The 19,037-nt window shown below is 34.2% G+C and overlaps 3 protein-coding genes across 5 annotated transcripts; 1 reads left to right on the top strand and 2 right to left on the bottom strand.

Annotated features, from left to right (window-relative positions):
* Positions 1–1,373: 1,373 nt before the first annotated feature.
* On the bottom strand, positions 1,374–2,469 carry LOC124829228 (Prefoldin chaperone subunit family protein). Its single transcript, XM_047302691.2, has 3 exons — positions 2,238–2,469; positions 1,751–1,820; positions 1,374–1,618 (listed from the first exon to the last, which is right to left on the bottom strand). Exons 1-3 carry the CDS (start codon positions 2,358–2,360, stop codon positions 1,566–1,568), a joined length of 246 nt encoding a protein of 81 aa, XP_047158647.1. The 5' UTR covers positions 2,361–2,469; the 3' UTR covers positions 1,374–1,565.
* Positions 2,470–3,106: 637 nt separating this feature from the next.
* Positions 3,107–6,734, bottom strand: LOC124829229 (uncharacterized protein At4g37920). The gene is made up of 6 exons (XM_047302692.2): positions 6,528–6,734; positions 6,170–6,444; positions 5,019–5,187; positions 4,307–4,551; positions 3,858–4,045; positions 3,107–3,777 (listed from the first exon to the last, which is right to left on the bottom strand). The coding sequence occupies exons 1-6, from the start codon at positions 6,661–6,663 to the stop codon at positions 3,618–3,620; spliced, it is 1,173 nt and encodes a 390-aa protein (XP_047158648.1). The 5' UTR covers positions 6,664–6,734; the 3' UTR covers positions 3,107–3,617.
* A 1,128-nt stretch (positions 6,735–7,862) lies between these two features.
* CPNIFS (chloroplastic NIFS-like cysteine desulfurase) lies at positions 7,863–18,784 on the top strand. Of its 3 annotated transcripts, none has more exons than XM_047302695.2 (11): positions 7,863–8,001; positions 8,306–8,553; positions 9,789–9,922; positions 10,077–10,236; positions 10,526–10,712; positions 12,925–13,070; positions 13,142–13,214; positions 13,641–13,704; positions 14,451–14,550; positions 17,961–18,119; positions 18,279–18,784. In XM_047302695.2, the coding sequence occupies exons 2-11, from the start codon at positions 8,332–8,334 to the stop codon at positions 18,447–18,449; spliced, it is 1,416 nt and encodes a 471-aa protein (XP_047158651.1). In that variant the 5' UTR covers positions 7,863–8,001; positions 8,306–8,331; the 3' UTR covers positions 18,450–18,784. The 3 variants fall into 3 exon arrangements, with proteins under 3 accessions (XP_047158651.1, XP_047158649.1, XP_047158652.1); XM_047302693.2 differs by having other exon boundaries at positions 7,866–7,989; XM_047302696.2 differs by having other exon boundaries at positions 7,900–7,975.
* Positions 18,785–19,037: the final 253 nt, after the last annotated feature.

Here is a 19,037-nt window from a genome sequence, read left to right as displayed (position 1 = left end):
AACTCCCAACAATAATCAACGAGCACAATAACTTATAAACCAACTTATAAACCATTATATAGAACCTTTGAAGTTAAACCCTCTTAACACACTTAAAACTATTATATATTTGTGTTACTATGGACTTATAGCCAACCGATCGAATAAGGTGACATACTAGAAAGAAAGGACCAAGCGGTCAAAGCGCAAGAAAGAACCTTGTAGGCGGTCTCGACAACCGTTAAGAGTTAAGGCGCAATTAATGTGACAACGACTACTGTTAAACAATTAAGGTTTGCACCATCAAGACGTAAGTTCATTCGTCAGATTCCTTTAAACTCTATAAATAAGGATTTAATTTCAAGATAAACTCTATAAAAGGCCTATAGAAAAAAATTCTAACTTGAGCGTCAGAACAAAGAGGAAGCAGGACATTCGACACACATGACTTTTGGACAGACGGTTATCCTCGTCTCATTTCAGCATAAACAACTTGTATACAAGAATCGAACACATTTTAGATAGTTTACTACAATTCATACAGCCAGTTCAACAAAGATCCCCTCTCAAAACTATCATACACGACAAAGAACAATGATCTACGCATGAAAATATTGCAAAACCTGTGTTGGATAAAATATTATTTATAACAATTTATGCATGGACATGCAGAGTAAGTATAAGAAGCATATGACACAACTATTGAATAATAGCTAAGCAGATACTTAGAAGGCTAAAACGCTGAATGTAGATTTTTTTAGTTTTAAATATATTGATCTCTTGTCACATCTCAGAAACACAATTTTGTTATCCATCATAAAACTATATTTATTCAGCGCTAAAATTTAAATAATCAACTTTTTATGGATGTCAAAGTTTAGAAGAGAAGATGATAGCCTAACTCGAGACAGAGGGAGCAGGGTAAAGCCAACGTTATAATAAATAACTTCGTTACAAAAATACTTACATTTATTTTGCTTCAACCAGATGAGTAAAAACCCAAATCACATCAATCACTTACCTTTATCACTTCAAATTTAAAAGTGACCATCATTTGGCATAATTAACGTAAACAATGGATGAGAAATACCAGGGCCATATAATTCTCTTACCTTTGCCTATCAGTTTGCTGCTTACTATGGTGTTACTACACTGGATTTCCTCATCAAAGTGATTTTTTTTTCCTGCTCCTCTTTAGTCCTTTTCATTATAAAAAACAGCGTATCTTAGATTATGCATCCTTACATGATGCGCCACCAGCTATGTGCCAAATCATGTAGACTTAATTGAAATCGAAGTGTCCACACAGTTTACAAAAGCTACTAGATTTCGCTTTCTAACATTGTGCAACCAATTGAAGATTCATAGAGATGGTAGAGGATATTGAGCAAGAGTAAAGTTTAAAGGACAACACCAAAATGTATATAGACTGGAAGTGTCTTAGTATATTCACACAATGTTTGTTTTGTACAAAAACTATAACAATATCATTGGAGTGAAAATCTAACATATTGCAGCTCTTAATAATGAAGTTTCCAATTGCAACTGCTTCATTTCTCCCAACCATCAAAATTTCTAATGCATGACTACGAAGAAGAATTCAGACCTTTTAGCTTCGATTTGGCTGACTCAAGTTCCTCTACCCAACACAAATTTTGATAAAAAGAAAAACAATTAATAATAACAATCAGAATTGTATAACACTTCAGCGTTTTAATTTGTTTCAAGAATGTAGTGAAGAAGAACAGTGTGAAAGGGAGAAAATTCTTACTCTGTTCCATTGTTGTTGCTGTTTGGATGGTTGTGCGAAAAAATAAGTTCCCATTCTTCCGATACACAGCCTACATTTCATAGCAGGTAAAGGAAAAAAAAAACAACAACGAAATAATTAGAGTAGTAAAAACATATAAATAGAATACAGTACCTCTAGTTTTTTTTATAATCTTTTAATGCTGCAATTGCTGAACCTGCTGAAAATAATCACCTAATACTTCTAATAAAACGTTTTCCAAAACGAAGGAAAGACTATAGATTAAATTGAGTATACCAGTAGTTTTTAATCTTCGGATTAGCGCAATTAAAACAAGTAACAATCTAAATAAACGTATGGTTTATTGTGATTTCTACCTTGGGAGGGTTAAAGTAATGGTTACTCTAAATGTTTGTATGTATAACTAAAGCACAAAAAAACCCTAACCCTATGTATGAAGTTGAAATGGTTAGAAAAAGTTAGATCGAAGGAGAAAAAATGAGGTTACTCTGGAAGAAGGGTGATTGTTAAGCTCGGCTAAGGCGACTTCGTGGAGCCTCAGTTCCTTTGTCAAATCAGTAACATATGGCGTGGAAGTTGAATTGCTTGAAGAAGGAGAAATCGATGCCATTTACAACAATATCTGACTGAATGTCACTGAAAATTGATACGAAACGGAGCTCTGCGTTTATTTGCGGAACTAGAATTTATAATATAGCGCGACTACATGGACTATGGGCCAAGTCTAGTCTGTTAAGTGTGGAGCCATTTCTTTATCTACTTATTTTAACTAGTAATTTCATAAATTTTTGTACTTTAGGATATTAAAATCCGAATATATTTGAAATATGTTAGTATTTTGGCTGATGTTTTGTTGTAACTTATTATAGTGCATATTTAGGTTGAAGAATAATTGATATAAATATTTTTTTTGTAAAGAAACTTTAAGATTGTTAGTTGTATATATGCTTGGTATAGAAATGGAGTGACATTAATTGCTTGAATGTGCTACATTCTCCTAGCACAAATAAAACGGGATTTTCAATTTAAATAAAATAGTTCTCGTTTACAATAAAATTACAAAAAGAAATGTAACTTCTAATTATTATTTTCAGATATCATCGCGAAAGGATCAGGAAGCCCATTCATGAAAAGAAAAATGCAAACAAAATTAGTTGCACAATTTTAATTACATTATCCAAGATGGTAAGAATTTCTTACAAAAATGTAGATTTTGAAAATTTCAAACAACAGCTTTATCAAATCAAACATCTTTTTGTCCTTTCAAGAAAAATCCATTTCCAAAAACGAAAAAACAGCCCTAAGTGGTCATTTGCTTAGACCTGGAAGACAGAACAGTAAAATTAAAAAATAAACTGAGAAACTAACAATATATAACAAAATACCTGAGGATGTGCACACATACATTCTATCTTTAACCTTACAAGTGACTTAACTAAGGACCTAGGCTTTTGGTAGAACAATCACCCTGTGCCAGGGCTCAAAAGTCCAAGTCCTGTATTCATATACGGGTCTAATATGTAATAGTTCCATCTCCTACGTGTAAAGAACACATTTCCCTACTCACTTTTAGATTTCCTATAGTTATTGTGACCAAAACCATAGACAAACCTAACTTACATGCTGTCATTATGATTGTTGTATATTTTGTTTCCTGCTTTGCTCGTCTATTTTTCACTAAAAAAAAAGTTGTTTTATTCTATGGTCAAAAAGAATTCCGAATCCTTAAACACTACCCAGTAACTACATATTTCCTTGCAGTGCCCCTGTACGTCTGGGCTTGTAGTTGGTGGGCAGAGAATCTCATGCCTCAAGAATAGAATTTTGGCACTTCAAAGTAGGAAAGCCATCTTAGCATGTCTTCTATTCACATGAAGTTCCTTTCGACAACCATCTTGAGCACCTCTAATTTTTGGATGATTTCCGGACTCATCAGATCCCTCGCTTCCCTAATGAGGCTACCTTCTCTACTCAAATGATAAGCATCCACCACACTCTTTATTAAAGTGTGAAGCTTCTCTGGTGTCCTGAAAAAAATATTGAGCAAAAAGTTATTGCAAATGAATTCTGTTTCAAGTTATTTTATGGTCTGGCATCTAATACATACGTGTACAAATTATCCACATCCTTTCCTTCAATTTCTTCTCCAGGTGTAAATGCATCTTTAAGGGCAGACAATTGCTCTTCCGGATCATCGATTTGAATAAGATACTTCACTATTCTAACCTCTTTCGGCACAAGTCTCTGAAGATTTCCCACAGCAGTCTTGTATAAATGATATAGGATATCCTTTACCTACAAATAAATGTTTCATTTTACAAGCTAAAATAAGACAGTCTGAAAAATCAAGTAAAGTATATAATGACGAGAAAATTCCAATATAGTTCTCTAGCTAATTAGAATATAAATCTGAAACTGTTAGATTAGTTACAATCAAATTGACCTATAGTTATATACAGTCAACAAGACACTCATCCAAAATTTCTTATCATCCATGTTCTTGAAATTAAAAAAAGAAATAGCACACAAAGGAAATTAAGGTCACCATCAAATTACCTCTTCTTTCATCATGTCTGTCTCCTTCGCAGCTGACCAAGCTTTGGTGATCATCAATACCAATGTTGAGTCAAGTTCTTGTTTTTCAGCCAAATTGTCTATCTTCCTGCAGGCAGCATCAAGCGAAGGAGAACTGATAATATCTTGGAATTTCAACTCTGCAGCATTTACTTGTTCAATGCTTTCAGTTGCAGCATCATAGGCTTGTACAGCAGCCAAGCATGCGTTCCCAATCTTTGCCAATTCTTGAAACACATAAAAAAAAAACATTATAGATTAGTATTGTAAAATCGATTACAATGCAAGCTTGAACTGTCCCATGAAAGCAACACAATTCTAAACATATGGCATCTGCCACATGATCTTGGCTAACTATCAGAATTCCTCCCAGCCTACGCAGAGAATATCCTGATTTCTCCTAATTACGACCTTATAATTATGTTTCAGTTGCAAAAGTACTTCTGCTTCTACAAATTTATTATTTGATGTTTCATGCAGGTCATAAATTTGATTATGTTCTACTAGGAAAAATAAACATCAGTATTTGGTTATACTCAGAGAGAAAGAATCTGAACTAATTGAACCTGATATGGTTTGACAATTTACCATACAAGAAAACCTGACAAAACATTCAGCCAAATTGGACACTATGTCCGGAAGGTTATTTCAAACATCAACTTAGATACTAAAAGCTTGCAAAGTAAAGTCATACCATTTTGCTTTTCTTTGTTATCATAGTAGGATTCAGCCACTGTATGAAAGTGAATAAAGAACTCCTCAGTAAAATCTTTACGACGCTTGGAGACAATCTCACTAATTTCTGAAGGATCTTGTTTTACCACCTCAAGAAGGTCATTGTGTCTCTGCACATCCTCATCAATCTGCACAAGAGAATTACAACCTTAATCAATCCCTATTCTTGTTTCTTATCCTCCAACGAATGTAGATCATGGTAAGACTGCATATGTAATATAATGAGAAGCTAGTGGGCATGGATATACACAGGAGGATATATGGAAAATACAGAGTGCAAAATATTTTAAAATAACAAGACAACACATTACACGTATGAAATCGGTAACATACAATCAAATCTTAAATCAAAAGAGGGAATCACAATCTTAACATTATCAGTTTTTATACAACAAAGAAAACCTAATCCTAAGCCTACCAAGTGAGGTAAATAACAGTGTTCGCATGACGTCATTACCTCATTGGACTCTGTTAAAAAAAATTCTCAGGAATATTAGATATAGCCTTTGTATTTAATAGACACAATAAAGCAATATAATTTGCCTAATTAGTATAATATCCTCACACGCATTCGCATACAAGTTTCAAGAATAGGAATAGCAAGAACTGGAGGGCCAATTGTCGGGTAATATATTATCTGTAGACACTTCTTTGCATGAATATTTGAAGCGAGGTTCATAACTGATAACTTCGTGGGAAACTGAACCGAACTCATGCTATTATTTAGAATTTCTTAGTAACCAAGTATTTTATGGATAAAACTTACGTACTGTTTTTATTGTTCTCCAATTGAAAGTTTCATATCGATAATCTGCATAATCCTTTAATGCATACGCAGATTATAGTGGAAATACTGTAATCCTTCCAATCATGATAGGAAAAACTGTATCTAAGTTCACTCTTGAATAAAATGCAAACAGATTTATACACAGTTCCTTCAGAGACTTTGGTAGTGTTCTCTAGAGTTTCAACTCAATGATCCACATAATAAAAGTTTCCATTAAATGTTAACACACGCTATCGCGATTGGAGAGTTGCATAAAAGACACCTAGTCGTATCATTTATTCCATTAACATTCATAAACAAACAAATTGAAAACAAAAAGAGACCTGTTTGAGCTTTCTTGCAAGGCGTAGCAACTTCTCCTTCATGGCGGGATCCTCTTCGGCATCGGCTCTTTCTTGACAGCGCGCAAAGAACTGAGGCTTGAGGTTGTTCCATTCTCTGCTGAAAGCCAACAACCTTCTCCAATCGGTTGGGGTGGGCTTGTCCACCATGAAAACCCCAATCAGCTTGTCACACACTCTATGCATTCGGCTCTCGTCCACCGCCTCACAGGAACGGCCGTCACTCACAGTCGCACGGGGTCGCAGTCCTCTCATTCCTGCGCGTAAACCGCAATTGAAACGACGCATTTTACAGCGAAGAAATTCACAGATGCTGAAATTGTTGGTGCTTGGTACTTACTCTCGAATTCGCGTTGAGCGCGGATGATGAAACGGGGGAACGGAACGGAGGATTTGAGGTTTCGAACGGAAGCTGCGTGCGTTGTGGAAACGGAAAGCCTTGGTGGAAGAATCGCGTTCACGGTGCACAACTCCATTTGCTTCGGTTTTGGAATTGAGAGTGAGAGAGTCAGAAGATATGGTTCTTTTGGTTCGCACTTGCCAGAGAAAGAGACAAACAGGGGTAGAAGCAGGGTTTACGCATGCTTCACATTTGAAAAATTAACCCAAATTGATAATTACAAATTAAAACCAAAATTGATTAAAAAGAATTCTGACACCAAGCTATTAAAAATTAGTCTATAATTTATATTACTGAATAGAAATGAAATATGTTAAAAAAGTTATCAATAATAAAAATTACGAAATTTAAATTATCAAAAAGTATAAAAAATAATATTACTATTTTTTATAAAAATTAATCATCAAAATTAAAATTAAGTTCTTTTTTTAATTCCATACCAAAATTATATTAGGATCCCAAATTTGGAAAAAAATATATTTTAGAATGAAAATAAACTAGGCTGATAAAAGTGGTGACATAGCACTCCAAAATTGACACGTGTTGTATAAACATCTTTATGTTATTATTTTTTATCATTGCTATCAATTTTTATTAGCTTCTTTGAGGATTAAAATTATTTTCACAAAAGAAAAATGATGTTTACCCATGTATTTTTTAATTTGCTTCAGTTTTAAAGAACCATAAGGAAACACACAGGCAAAGAGATACATGGTTTTAGGTAATGACTACATGAATATATTCTTTTAGAGCATGAAAATTACATAAATATATTCTTTCGTAAGCATGTTGAATAAGAAAGTCAATTTAATGACTTAATATAATTGGTTCAAGGTATTCAAATTGAAAGTTATAAAGTTTATATTTTAAATTTTAAAATTGTTAAAATAATGTAATAACATGGGACAACAAGTTGGTAGAAATGAAGATTAAGTTAAGTTGTTTTTCAAAATTATGCTTTTTAAAATTATTAAAATATAAGTATTACTTGTTGTAACGGAATCAATTTCAATACTAAAGATTTTATTACAATACAAAATTTAGCAATATGAATAAATAATCTTAACATGAATTTAATAATTTTAAAAAAATGTTAGAATAAAAATAAGATATTAAAATACATTTAACTTTAAAATTTATAATATATTAAAATATTTTTATCTAGTAAAACTCGCAATATTGTTAAAACTTTAGAAAATCCATATATATATATATATATATATATATATATATAATATATATATATATATATATATATATTATTTATCTGTCTTCTTATAATATCTATCTCTCCAGAGACAGTGGCAATTTTGTCAGAAACCGCAGCCATCCATATTCTGAAGAGGACAACCGTGACCCCTGCAAAGGCTTTTCTCCATCTGTAACAGGTTTACTGAGAGAGGTGCCATCCATAGTTAGTATCTTCTTTTATTCTTTTTTTGTTTGTAATTAATACACGTTCTTGGGATTTTTCATTGCAGACTAAACCTTGTGGATGATATGTAATTCTGTTTCCTTTTTATTTTCATAAAATGGTTTGAACTTGACATGCTTATGATTCCGGGATACCTATTCGTGAATTTTGGACTTGGGTTGAATTGAATTTACAGTAGAGTTACTTGTTTGATAATTGTGTTTATTTTATATAACATAGGTATATTTTTTTAACCTTTTCCTCTTGATGCAAAACATCTCAAATATAAATTACCATGTTGCAGATTTTGTTCTTGTTGTGAACTTGGCAATGGAAGTTTTGCTGCCAAAACTTCCTTCTTTCAAATTTCCAAGTCCCAGTCACTGCTGCTCGATCACTATTAGGAGCTCATCAATTGTAAGATTTGGGTTGCGACGCGTATCGTCTCTCTCTGTTTTTGCATCAACTGTCAACGAAGCTGTAGCTCAACCAGCTATTGGCACCCCATCTTTGGGGCACTCCACCCGTCCGCACTTTCCTATACTTCATCAGGTGTCCTTTTTATTACCTTTTATCCTCAAATTTGTTTTCCTCAGTGTAGCTGTGAATTTTTAGAAGTGTTTCATTAATCCAGGTTTGAACTTTCAATTTAATTATTGTGTTATAAATTTAATTCTTGATGGATGGACAAGCTTAGACCCTCTTAAAAATACGAATAATATATGCCGTAGAGATTGAAATGTTGACAGTCAAGTCTCAAACACTTATAGCATGTTTGGATTCTCATTTAAGATCCTCATTTTTTTTTGGAACCATAAGAGCAACAACGAGTTGCTTTGATTGGATACCACAGAAGTCAAGGGTTTATTATTCATATTCCCCTATCTTTGCTAATGTCTCAAGAAGTATTATAGAGTGCAAGTCTAACTGTTTCATATGTGCCTTGTTGTTTTCTGAGTAATATGTTGGCTTATTGGACAAAGTCTATTAGTTTTTGCCTAGTCAAAGTGAAGTTGAAATATCCAGTCTTGTCTTAATATTAAACTATGCCTCACTCACACTAGAATTGTTTGCCTTATTTTCTCTTTGCAAATTAGCTCGCGAATTTGTTAATTGTATACTTGACATTTCATATGTTGTTGTGGTACATATTCTTAAAAGTACACTTTAAAGTTAACTAAACTTTACAATATCATGTAAGACAAGTTTTGCAATGACTTATATATTGAGATTTGATCATATCTTTAGTAAATATAGAATCTCTAACACATTCGTCACGCTGATGACTTGACTTCTTGAACGTGAGATTGAATGTATGCAGCTGGTTGATAGTAGCCCAATAGTGGATAACATGATAGACTTAACAAATTTTACTAGGATATGATATCTTATTGTGTGTTACTACTTTATATCAATAAGTGGAAGTTTTATCGTTCTAAGAGGTTGATTTTGCTGTTAGGTGTTGCTTATACTTTTGTTGCTTCAGTTATATACGTGTTGCTTATGAGGACTGCCTTTACTGATTTCCACCTCAACTTACTACGTGGGGCGACCTCGAAAAATAAAAACTAAAACTTTCAGTTATGCCTTTCTAGGCCTCACAGTTCTCAGTCCTCTTCCAAACTGATGTAACTGAAGCAACATGTATAAGCAGCACCTAAAAGCAAAAGCTAACTTCATGAACATTAAAACTTCCACCTGTATACTATAATTTAGCCATTTTTCTAGATGATGTGAGATCTCCAACAAATATTATGAAAGTTATGATACTTTACCTCACTCCACAGGAAGTAAATGGCTCAAAACTTGTTTACTTAGACAATGCAGCAACTTCTCAGAAGCCCACCGTTGTATTGAAGGCATTGCAAAACTACTATGAAGGTTACAATTCAAATGTTCATCGGGGCATACATTTCTTGAGGTATGTACTGTATAATATTTGGTACACGTGCAATTTGAGGAAACTTTATTTTAATTTCTTTCTTGCTTTATCAGGAGGTAAATAAATATTCAATTTATTTGGGTATTACTGAAATAACCTATTGCTTTATTGTATATAATTTTTGTGGATGTAGTGCAAAGGCCACAGATGAGTATGAATCAGCTAGAAGGAAAGTTGCATCTTTCATAAATGCTTCTGATTCTAGAGAAATTATATTCACAAAAAATGCTTCTGAAGCTATCAATCTTGTTGCTTATTCTTGGGGGTTGTCAAATTTAAAACCAGAAGACGAGGTATTTCATTATAGATTTATATTTTTAAATTCTCTTATTTGTTCAACTAATTCTAAAATTATTTTATGCATTTTATTAAAACTTGGAGAGTATTAAGGTTTAATTGAATTTATCAAAAATAAAATTTTTGAAGTAGAACTTTTAAATAGCAGGGTGAGACATTTGGGCTTCTTTTTAATTTCTTAACCCTATCGTTCTATATTTAGCATAAGCATAATGATTTTTGTTCATACAGGTATTGTCTCCAACTTTGTACTTCTAAAATCTGTAGTTTTATATACTATTACAGATCATACTTACAGTTGCTGAGCATCACAGTGCGATTGTTCCTTGGCAACTAGTAGCTGAAAAAGTAGGGGCTGTTTTGAAATTTGTGGATTTAAACCAAGATGGAATTCCAGATATAGGCAAATTGAAAGATATGTTCTCACGGAAGACCAAAATAGTAGTTGTCCATCATGTTTCAAATGTGCTTGGTATGTTTCTAACCGTGATGGTTCATGTTGATAATTCCAATTTACTTAATGATACCTTGAATTTATGCTGTTGAAGATCAGGTGCCTCAAGTGTTAATTTTGTAGCTTTTCAACATTGATTCTCATTGGTTGATTAGCTGATTTCTAAAGTAACTCACGGTTCCACAAAAAGGTCACTAGGTTTCAAAGGATTATACTGGAATATTGAATATTTGGCTGCCTTGAATTTATACTGATCTCCGAGCTAACATGATGAGTGCTTGAATTGGCACCTATTATAATATCATGCTAAATGTTCTCTTTAATTTAGGATGGAGCCAACTAAACCCAAAAAACTAGTCTAGGAGGTGAAGGTCCAAACTTTTATAATCTCTACTTTGGTCTAATTAATGTGACATGACATCTGAACAACCCCTTGCACACCAAGGATTGGACAACAAGTGTGGACTTTGTAGGATATTCTTATGTTGTATTGAGAAAGCCATAGGGTGAAATTGTGCGTTTGGGTAAAGTTTTAGACAGTTGAGGGTGATCCTGAAACTATTTTGAATTTGGGGTGATGAGTCTAACATAATCCCAAAAGTTATTTCATGAAGTGAGTTTGTAAGGTCTACTTTGATCATAAATATAGTTGATGTGAGATCTCACTCTCAATATGTTTTAAAATTTAATAAACATTTGAGTGTTTGTCCACTTTGAATGTGAACCTAATATTCTTTTTGAATGACTAATTTCTCCATATGAGAAATTTCAAATTAGCTTTGTATAAGCTTATGATCCTTTTGGCGAAAGAACCAATTATTGCCCATTTCCTATTTTCCATGTAATTTCGTTTTTATTCTTCTTGGAATATGTTCAGATATATTTTCATATTTTTGAGGTTAGTTTTCAGTGTCTTTAGATATCCTAAGCCATTACGGTGATGACTATTGGGACTGAACGAGCCATTGTGATGGTTAGTGGGAATTGAATATTTAGTGGGGAGTAAATATTAGTCGAAGTAAAATGCTAGCGGATAAAAAATCTTTAGTGGGATTGTCAGTGGAAATTTACTCTTTTTTTTAAGGATTGTCTAGCTTAGCCTATAAACAGGAATCTCTTGTAGCCTTCCCAGACACAATTGAAAGATGAATGATATATTGTTTCTTGATTGTGAAAGCTTTCCCCTTGGTTTTGGGATAAAAACTTAATAGCACTCTTAGGTTGTAGTTAAGGTAATAGTTTCCTTGGTAACAATATGTATGAGAAATCTATTCTCCAAATTCTTCTTGTGTGACTGTACTGGTTTTTGTGATCATGTCTGCTAATATCTCTGCTTGTTCACACAGATCAAAATCTTAGGACGTTAATGCTGCATCTGTTCTTGAGTTTAATATTGATGTACTATTACTGTTAGCAGTGCCTTTGAAAATTAATTAATGATTGACAAATTGAGTAGGTTTAATGAAACGTAAGTTAAAGATGTAAGCAGCTTTATTTATCTGTCCAAGAGAGTAGATCTCCAATGGCATCGCTTAATAGTTTGAAAAAAAATAATTATTCGGGCCTGCTTCTCCTTGGGCATTTGTGATACAATTTGGATCAGGGGAAGAAAATGAGGGGACTTTAAAGAAAATGAAAGAAAAAAAAGTTTTCCAAGTAATTTGAGGATCCTAGACCCTCCTGATATAAACTGACCAATCTAATGCCCCTCCCTGTACCTACCACTCGTATTTAAATTCTGTCCTCCAAACTAGCAAAACTCCCATTATTTATTCCGTTAGAATTCACAGGATTTTGATTCCCTGTTGTACCTCTCTTCCTTCTGACATAACCATTCGCAGTTGGAGGTTTGTTATTAATTCTTGTATTTCACATACATCTTACCTGAAACTTGTGTTCCTGCATACGTCCATCTGGTTGGGAAGAACACTCCATCCCATTCTCACAATGTGGACAAACTGGGCACTGATATTTATAGTTTTGAAAGCTAGATCAGACCTTACTGTCGATCAAGAAAATCAGTGTCACATGTCTGGTCCAAATAAACCTCATGAATATTATTGAGACCTTCTATGACAACAAAACATTGGAACTTAGTGCATATATGAATTATCACAACAGTCCCCCAATTCACCACTCTTTGCCCTTTTATAATTTTTTCGTATTTACAATAGAATGTGTAGCTGAAATGAGTGAGATTTCATATATTTTGTACTCTGCTTTTATGTAGCTTCTGTCCTTCCTATTAGAGATATAGCACAATGGGCACATGATGTTGGAGCAAAAGTTCTTGTAGATGCTTGTCAGAGTGTTCCACACATGGTGGTTGACGTCCAGAGCCTTAATGTTGATTTTCTTGTTGCCTCTTCTCACAAGGTAGGATTACTTACATGTTTTTGCACTCTAAGTATACGAAATAGTAATAAGTTATCAAACATGTGTTTCAGATGTGTGGGCCCACGGGAATTGGATTCTTATATGGTAGAATAGACCTCTTATCTTCCATGCCTCCATTTTTAGGTAAGTTATTAGATGTAGTTACTTATATCTTCCCATTAAATAGGAACGGCCTACTAAAATGCAATAAAATAAAATGGGGTTGTTTGGTTTGAAAAAGCATTTTCTTTTGCATTTTTAATTATGAAAATGTCATGCTGTTTTTGCTTGGTTGTCTTTTTCAAATATTTGTATAAGAAACAATGAGAATTTTTTGTTTTTTTTTTTTTTTTTATTTTCAGTTTTTCCTATTCAATCATTTGAAAATAGAAAACGAAGTAAAAATAATATTTTTTTATTGTAATTAAAAGTGAAAGCAGAAAATAAAAATAGGCACTTTTTCTCACATTAAACAGCCCCTAAAAGTTCCTGTTTGGTTTAGCTCCATGTTAATAAGATTGACTTTTGAAGTAATGTATTGCTGTTAATCTCTACCTTTAATTGGATTAGGTGGTGGTGAAATGATTTCTGATGTATATCTTGATCATTCAACTTATGCCGAACCTCCTTCCAGGTTTGTGGATTTGTTTTTGGTTTGACCAAGGCTTGGTTTTTCTTAGTAGACAATGTACATTGGCTTGGGTAGGGATCTTAAGTTTGATTCCCAATATACTAAAAAAGTATAAGAGCGTTAGTGGTTGTACTACTTTTTATCATTGTTTTTCTTATATTCTTTAAATTTAACTTGCAATTACAGTCCATCACTACCAAATTTATTCATAGGCTATTCTATTGACTAGCAAGTTCGCTTGAAATTATCATATATCTTAAGAGATGATATGTGTGAGATTAAAATTTGAAAATTGAAAACGGATACACAGAAATTACTTCAGAAGAAATTTCACATTGAGTGATATTATCCTCTGTGCTTTCTGTGAGTCTATTTTTCATTTCAATCTCTTAGTTAATCTTTTTCACTTCCTCATTTAAATTTGTCTGCACTTGATGCTAGACTATTATGATTTGGTTTTTGATTATTGGTGTTTTGAAACTCAAAAAATTATGTGACCTGAAAAATGATTGCATCAACCATTTAAGTGATCATTATTAATAAAATAGTAAAGGGATAGAAACAGGTTTTGCCACATGGGAGTCATACTCAGATGATTTATTTTTTCTAACTTTAGAATAGCTAATAGTAATGTCTGGCCTCATGCCTAGATGTTTTTCTCCACCCTCCTATGATAGTTTCTCTACTATTGTTGCATACCAAGTTACATTACATGTATCTTATTATTTGAGGTATTTTGACTGTCCTAGATTTGAGGCTGGAACACCAGCTATTGGGGAAGCAATTGGTTTAGGAGCAGCAATTGATTACTTATCTGGGATTGGTATGCAAACTATACATGATTATGAGGTGAGTTGAGATTCAATCTTATAACAAGCACTATTATTTGTTCAAGGATGCATAACTTCTGGAGTTTAACTTTTATGTACTCTCAGTGTAAAACTCTTTGACACCATATCCAATCTTGTGTTTATGCTTGACACCTCATTTAATGAGTTTGTGATATGGCACCAGAAGCATAGTTCCATTTTGTTTATATCAAAGCTTAATCTGTCTACTACTGATATGGATGATAAATGCAGATGAGAGAAAAAATGAAAAAAATGAAAAAAATGCACTTTGTTAGAAAGAAATAAACACTGCAGAAAGAATCTGCTCCTCCTTTTCTCATCACTATTTTATCTCTCTCCTTATATCATTGCAGAAACCTTCTATCTTATTTAGAAGAAAGTTGGCTAAACCCCGATTAAAATGATAAAAACATTGCAAATTTTAACGGTTTGCTTCTTCCAATGCCCAAAGGTACGAGTTGTCTCACAAACTAAATGACCTGTCTCTCCTTCCCCTATCTTGTTTATATGCACCCATGCCTTATTCAAACTATCTAACCTACCAAGTGATTCAATGCTGTAATTATGCAACTAATGGGTTACTGACCTATCATAATTAATTTCTAATGGGATTTATCTAACAATTCTGCCTCCCTTAAACATTCACCTGTAGCAGCAGCAAACAAAGTTCAATTGGGGTAGGCATGATGCTCAATCCAAATCCCACCACTGCAACAACACCAAAATATCATCAAACCTTCGGTAAAATACAAACAAAGTATAAATAATGTCTTTGCAACTGGACTGAGATTCCGTGGAACCCTTTCAAAAAGCACTGTAGAAAGTGGTATCGAATGATGAGTATGGTAATCATTCACTTCCTTCGGTTGGGTTTGACTCGTTAAATTAGCATGTCTTCATCCCGCAAGCTCCATTTGCACGCACAGGAAATAAAGAAACTACTTTCATTGTATTGGGCACGGATCAATGAAACAAATATACTTGATTAAATAGGGTAACAAATTGGCCCATTGTCTGCAACCCTATTCTTGCCCCCAGCTCTTTACGCATTCCAATGCATGCCACTGATATCGGGCTGCTGGACAGCAACACCTCGTCTCTTGACCTTGCCACACTCGTTGGTTGGCCACCATAGGCTCACCCTTGACCTCTATTTTTGCAGTTCATAGACGAAATAGAGAACATCAACCACTTCTCTACCCATGTTCATCTTCAAAAACCAACCAATGCCCTCATATTAAATGCTTTGGCTATGCAAGAGAGAACCCATTTCCTTCTCTATCTTAGCAACCATACATGCTTCGTGGTTGAGTGGGCCTTGTGATTCTGGTGACGAAATCTAGTTTGTTGTCGGGCATGTCCCTGAGTGATGATGCATCTTGCCACACTCGTTGGTTGGCCACCATAGGCTCACCCTTGACCTCTATTTTTGCAGTTCATAGACGAAATAGAGAACATCAACCACTTCTCTACCCATGTTCATCTTCAAAAACCAACCAATGCCCTCATATTAAATGCTTTGGCTATGCAAGAGAGAACCCATTTCCTTCTCTATCTTAGCAACCATACATGCTTCGTGGTTGAGTGGGCCTTGTGATTCTGGTGACGAAATCTAGTTTGTTGTCGGGCATGTCCCTGAGTGATGATGCATCTTCCTCAATGAAAGAGTTCAAGTTGTAGGTTCCGATGCATAAATGCCAGAGCTCTTCAACAGAAATCATTGATTATGACCTACTTGCGTGGTGTTGGGTGAATACGAGTCCAGTGGTTCTGATGGTGGTCGGCGGTTTGGAATCCTTGAAATCTGAGTGTCCAACCCTTACTGTTTCTCACATCTTCCTCCTCCATTATCAAGCTAAGGTTTTTCTTGTTCTTAATCACTTCTTTTGCTGAATGACTACCCTTGTTCTTTGTTTCTTTTTCTTCCTCACCATTGATGCCCTCTCCACTACCTTATTTCTAAATTTTTTTCACTAAATTTGGTATGAGTTCTAATGCACCAAACTTTGTTTCTTCGCCCCATGTAGGTTCTTTCATTCCACCCTTGAATCTACATTCTCACATTTGTTTCTTGGCTCCCATGTTTCTTGTTCCTCATTCCTCGTTCCAACCCCAAATCAACTTATCAAGATCATACTGCAAAGAATACATAATATTATATATACATTTGAAACTCAAATTAACGAATAAAGTCAATCATAAATGCTTTTATTTAAGAGGTTGTGTTAGATATATTATATCTTTTATCTTTTAGTTAGTTTGTTATTATTTCTCATTTGTATTTTGGGCTTAGCCCATATTTCTTCTATTATAAATAGAGAACCCTATGTGTGTATTTTACACAAGGGAGATTAATCCAAATATAGTTTTTCACAAAATTTAGTCCCTACAGTTTTATAGTTGTCAACCGTCGCGGCAGTCGCCACCGTCTCAAACAGACGCAACTGCGTCAGTTCTTCTTGGGCTAGAGTTTAGTCCGATCTTCTTGTGATACACTGCTAAGTATCACTACTTGGGAGTTGTCCAGCAAAGAATTTTGGACCTCCAACATGTCTTTGGATCTTTGATGCCTTTGTTTCAGCATTGTAGCTTAATATTTTGTTTTGTTTTAGTGGTCCAACAACTGTGATATTTCACATTTCCGCCCTTCACATTAAGGGGGAGTACATTGCAAGTCACATAAATATGGGTGTAGTCCCTGCAGTTTTGTAGATTTCGGCTACTACTGTTGATCCCGTCACCCATCCATCATTGATGAGGATTTAGTGTAGTCCCTGCAGTTTTGTAGCTCTTAGCTTTCAACTACTACTGTTGATCCCGTCACTCATCCATCATTGATTGGGAATCAGTCCTTGCAGCTTGTCATTGTCCACTACTGCTCTCCTTCATCCACTTTTGAAGTTGAAGTTTCACAAGCTGTTGTTAGTCCATCTATGTTTGCCTCACACTCTTGAAGACAAATCATTTAGTTCAACACTGAGTTCATCTATTCCAAGCTTAGTCCATACAATTTGTATGCTCCAGCTTGAGGGGGAGTGTTAGATATATTATATCTTTTATCTTTTAGTTAGTTTGTTATTATTTCTCATTTGTATTTTGGGCTTAGCCCATATTTCTTCTATTATAAATAGAGAATCCTATGTGTGTATTTTACACAAGGGAGATTAATCCAAATATAGTTTTTCACTATATTCAACAGGTTGAATAGTCAAAGAAGGGGAATCATTCATGTTCTCATGGTGGGAAATAATGATGCAATTAGTAGGAATTAAAAGCATGATAAAAATTACAAAGAAAACCAAAAATTATATTGACCCCCTTAATATCATATCAATTTGTAATGTTTTTTAGTAGTGACAGATTATATTTGTATTCTGTGAACAATCACTAAGCATCAAATTTTCATAGGTGGAGCTAGGTAGATATCTGTACGAAAGGCTTCTTTCAGTCCCAAATATTCGTATCTATGGGCCAGCGCCTTCAGAAAATGTCCAACGAGCAGCTCTTTGTTCTTTCAATGTTGAGAATTTGCACCCCACTGATCTTGCAACATTTCTGGACCAACAGGTAAGAGGATAAATGATTATCCCCAGATATGATTATCTTGGTCTTGGGAAGTTTATTATATATAAATTAATCGTCATAAAGCCTGAACTTTGAATCTGTGGAAGAAACTTGGTGGCTGTTGAAGTTGTTAGGTAATTAATTGATAGTGTATCATTTCAGCATGGAGTGGCTATCAGATCAGGTCACCATTGTGCCCAACCCCTCCATCGCTTCTTAGGAGTCAGCTCAAGTGCACGCGCTAGTCTCTACTTCTACAACACAAAGGAAGATGTGGACTACTTTATCCATGCCCTCAACGACACAGTCAGCTTTTTCAACTCATTCAAGTAACCAGGATGTATTTTAATGTATATTAAATTTTGTTTACACGCCAATGAGAGGGCTGTCTTAGTTGGTAGGAAAGCTGCGTCAATTAAATGTCTTTGAATTTCATTCCTTCTATTGATATCAATGGTAGGAACCAGGCATCCATTAATTGCAGTATTAGAACCTATCTACAGCTAAACTTTTATGCCTAAAGAGAATGCCCTTAAGCATTTAAATTTTTCCCCCTCATCATGTTGGAAGGTGAATGTTTTATCCATTTTTACTTTTTGATGGAATAATATGATGTCTAGTGCTCATTTGTTTTAAATTTAAATAAAGTTGTGGAATTAATTTTTAAACCACTGAACATAGTTTGGAAGGGCCCATGTTTAAATGTGTGCATAAAAGAAGGAAATATCAAAGACTTGTAATGCGGAGACAATTCAGAACATTCTGATAATTCTAAAAAACAGACTTTGGTCTGCAGACTGTGAAGAACTTTCTGACTGTGCTTGTAAAAATGACACCTCTCAGATTCCAGGGCCATAAATTTCTTGGTGATTTAAGTGTCAACAAGGGTGTTTCTCTATTGATACTATATGGTGGTGTAAT

The sequence above is a fragment of the Vigna umbellata genome, chromosome 5 (genome assembly GCF_029865625.1).
Source record: "Vigna umbellata cultivar VRB3 chromosome 5, Vumbellata_1.0, whole genome shotgun sequence".
NCBI lineage: Eukaryota > Viridiplantae > Streptophyta > Magnoliopsida > Fabales > Fabaceae > Vigna > Vigna umbellata.
The sequence above is the reverse complement of the archived record's forward strand: the minus strand, read 5'-3'. Positions and strand labels throughout refer to the sequence as shown.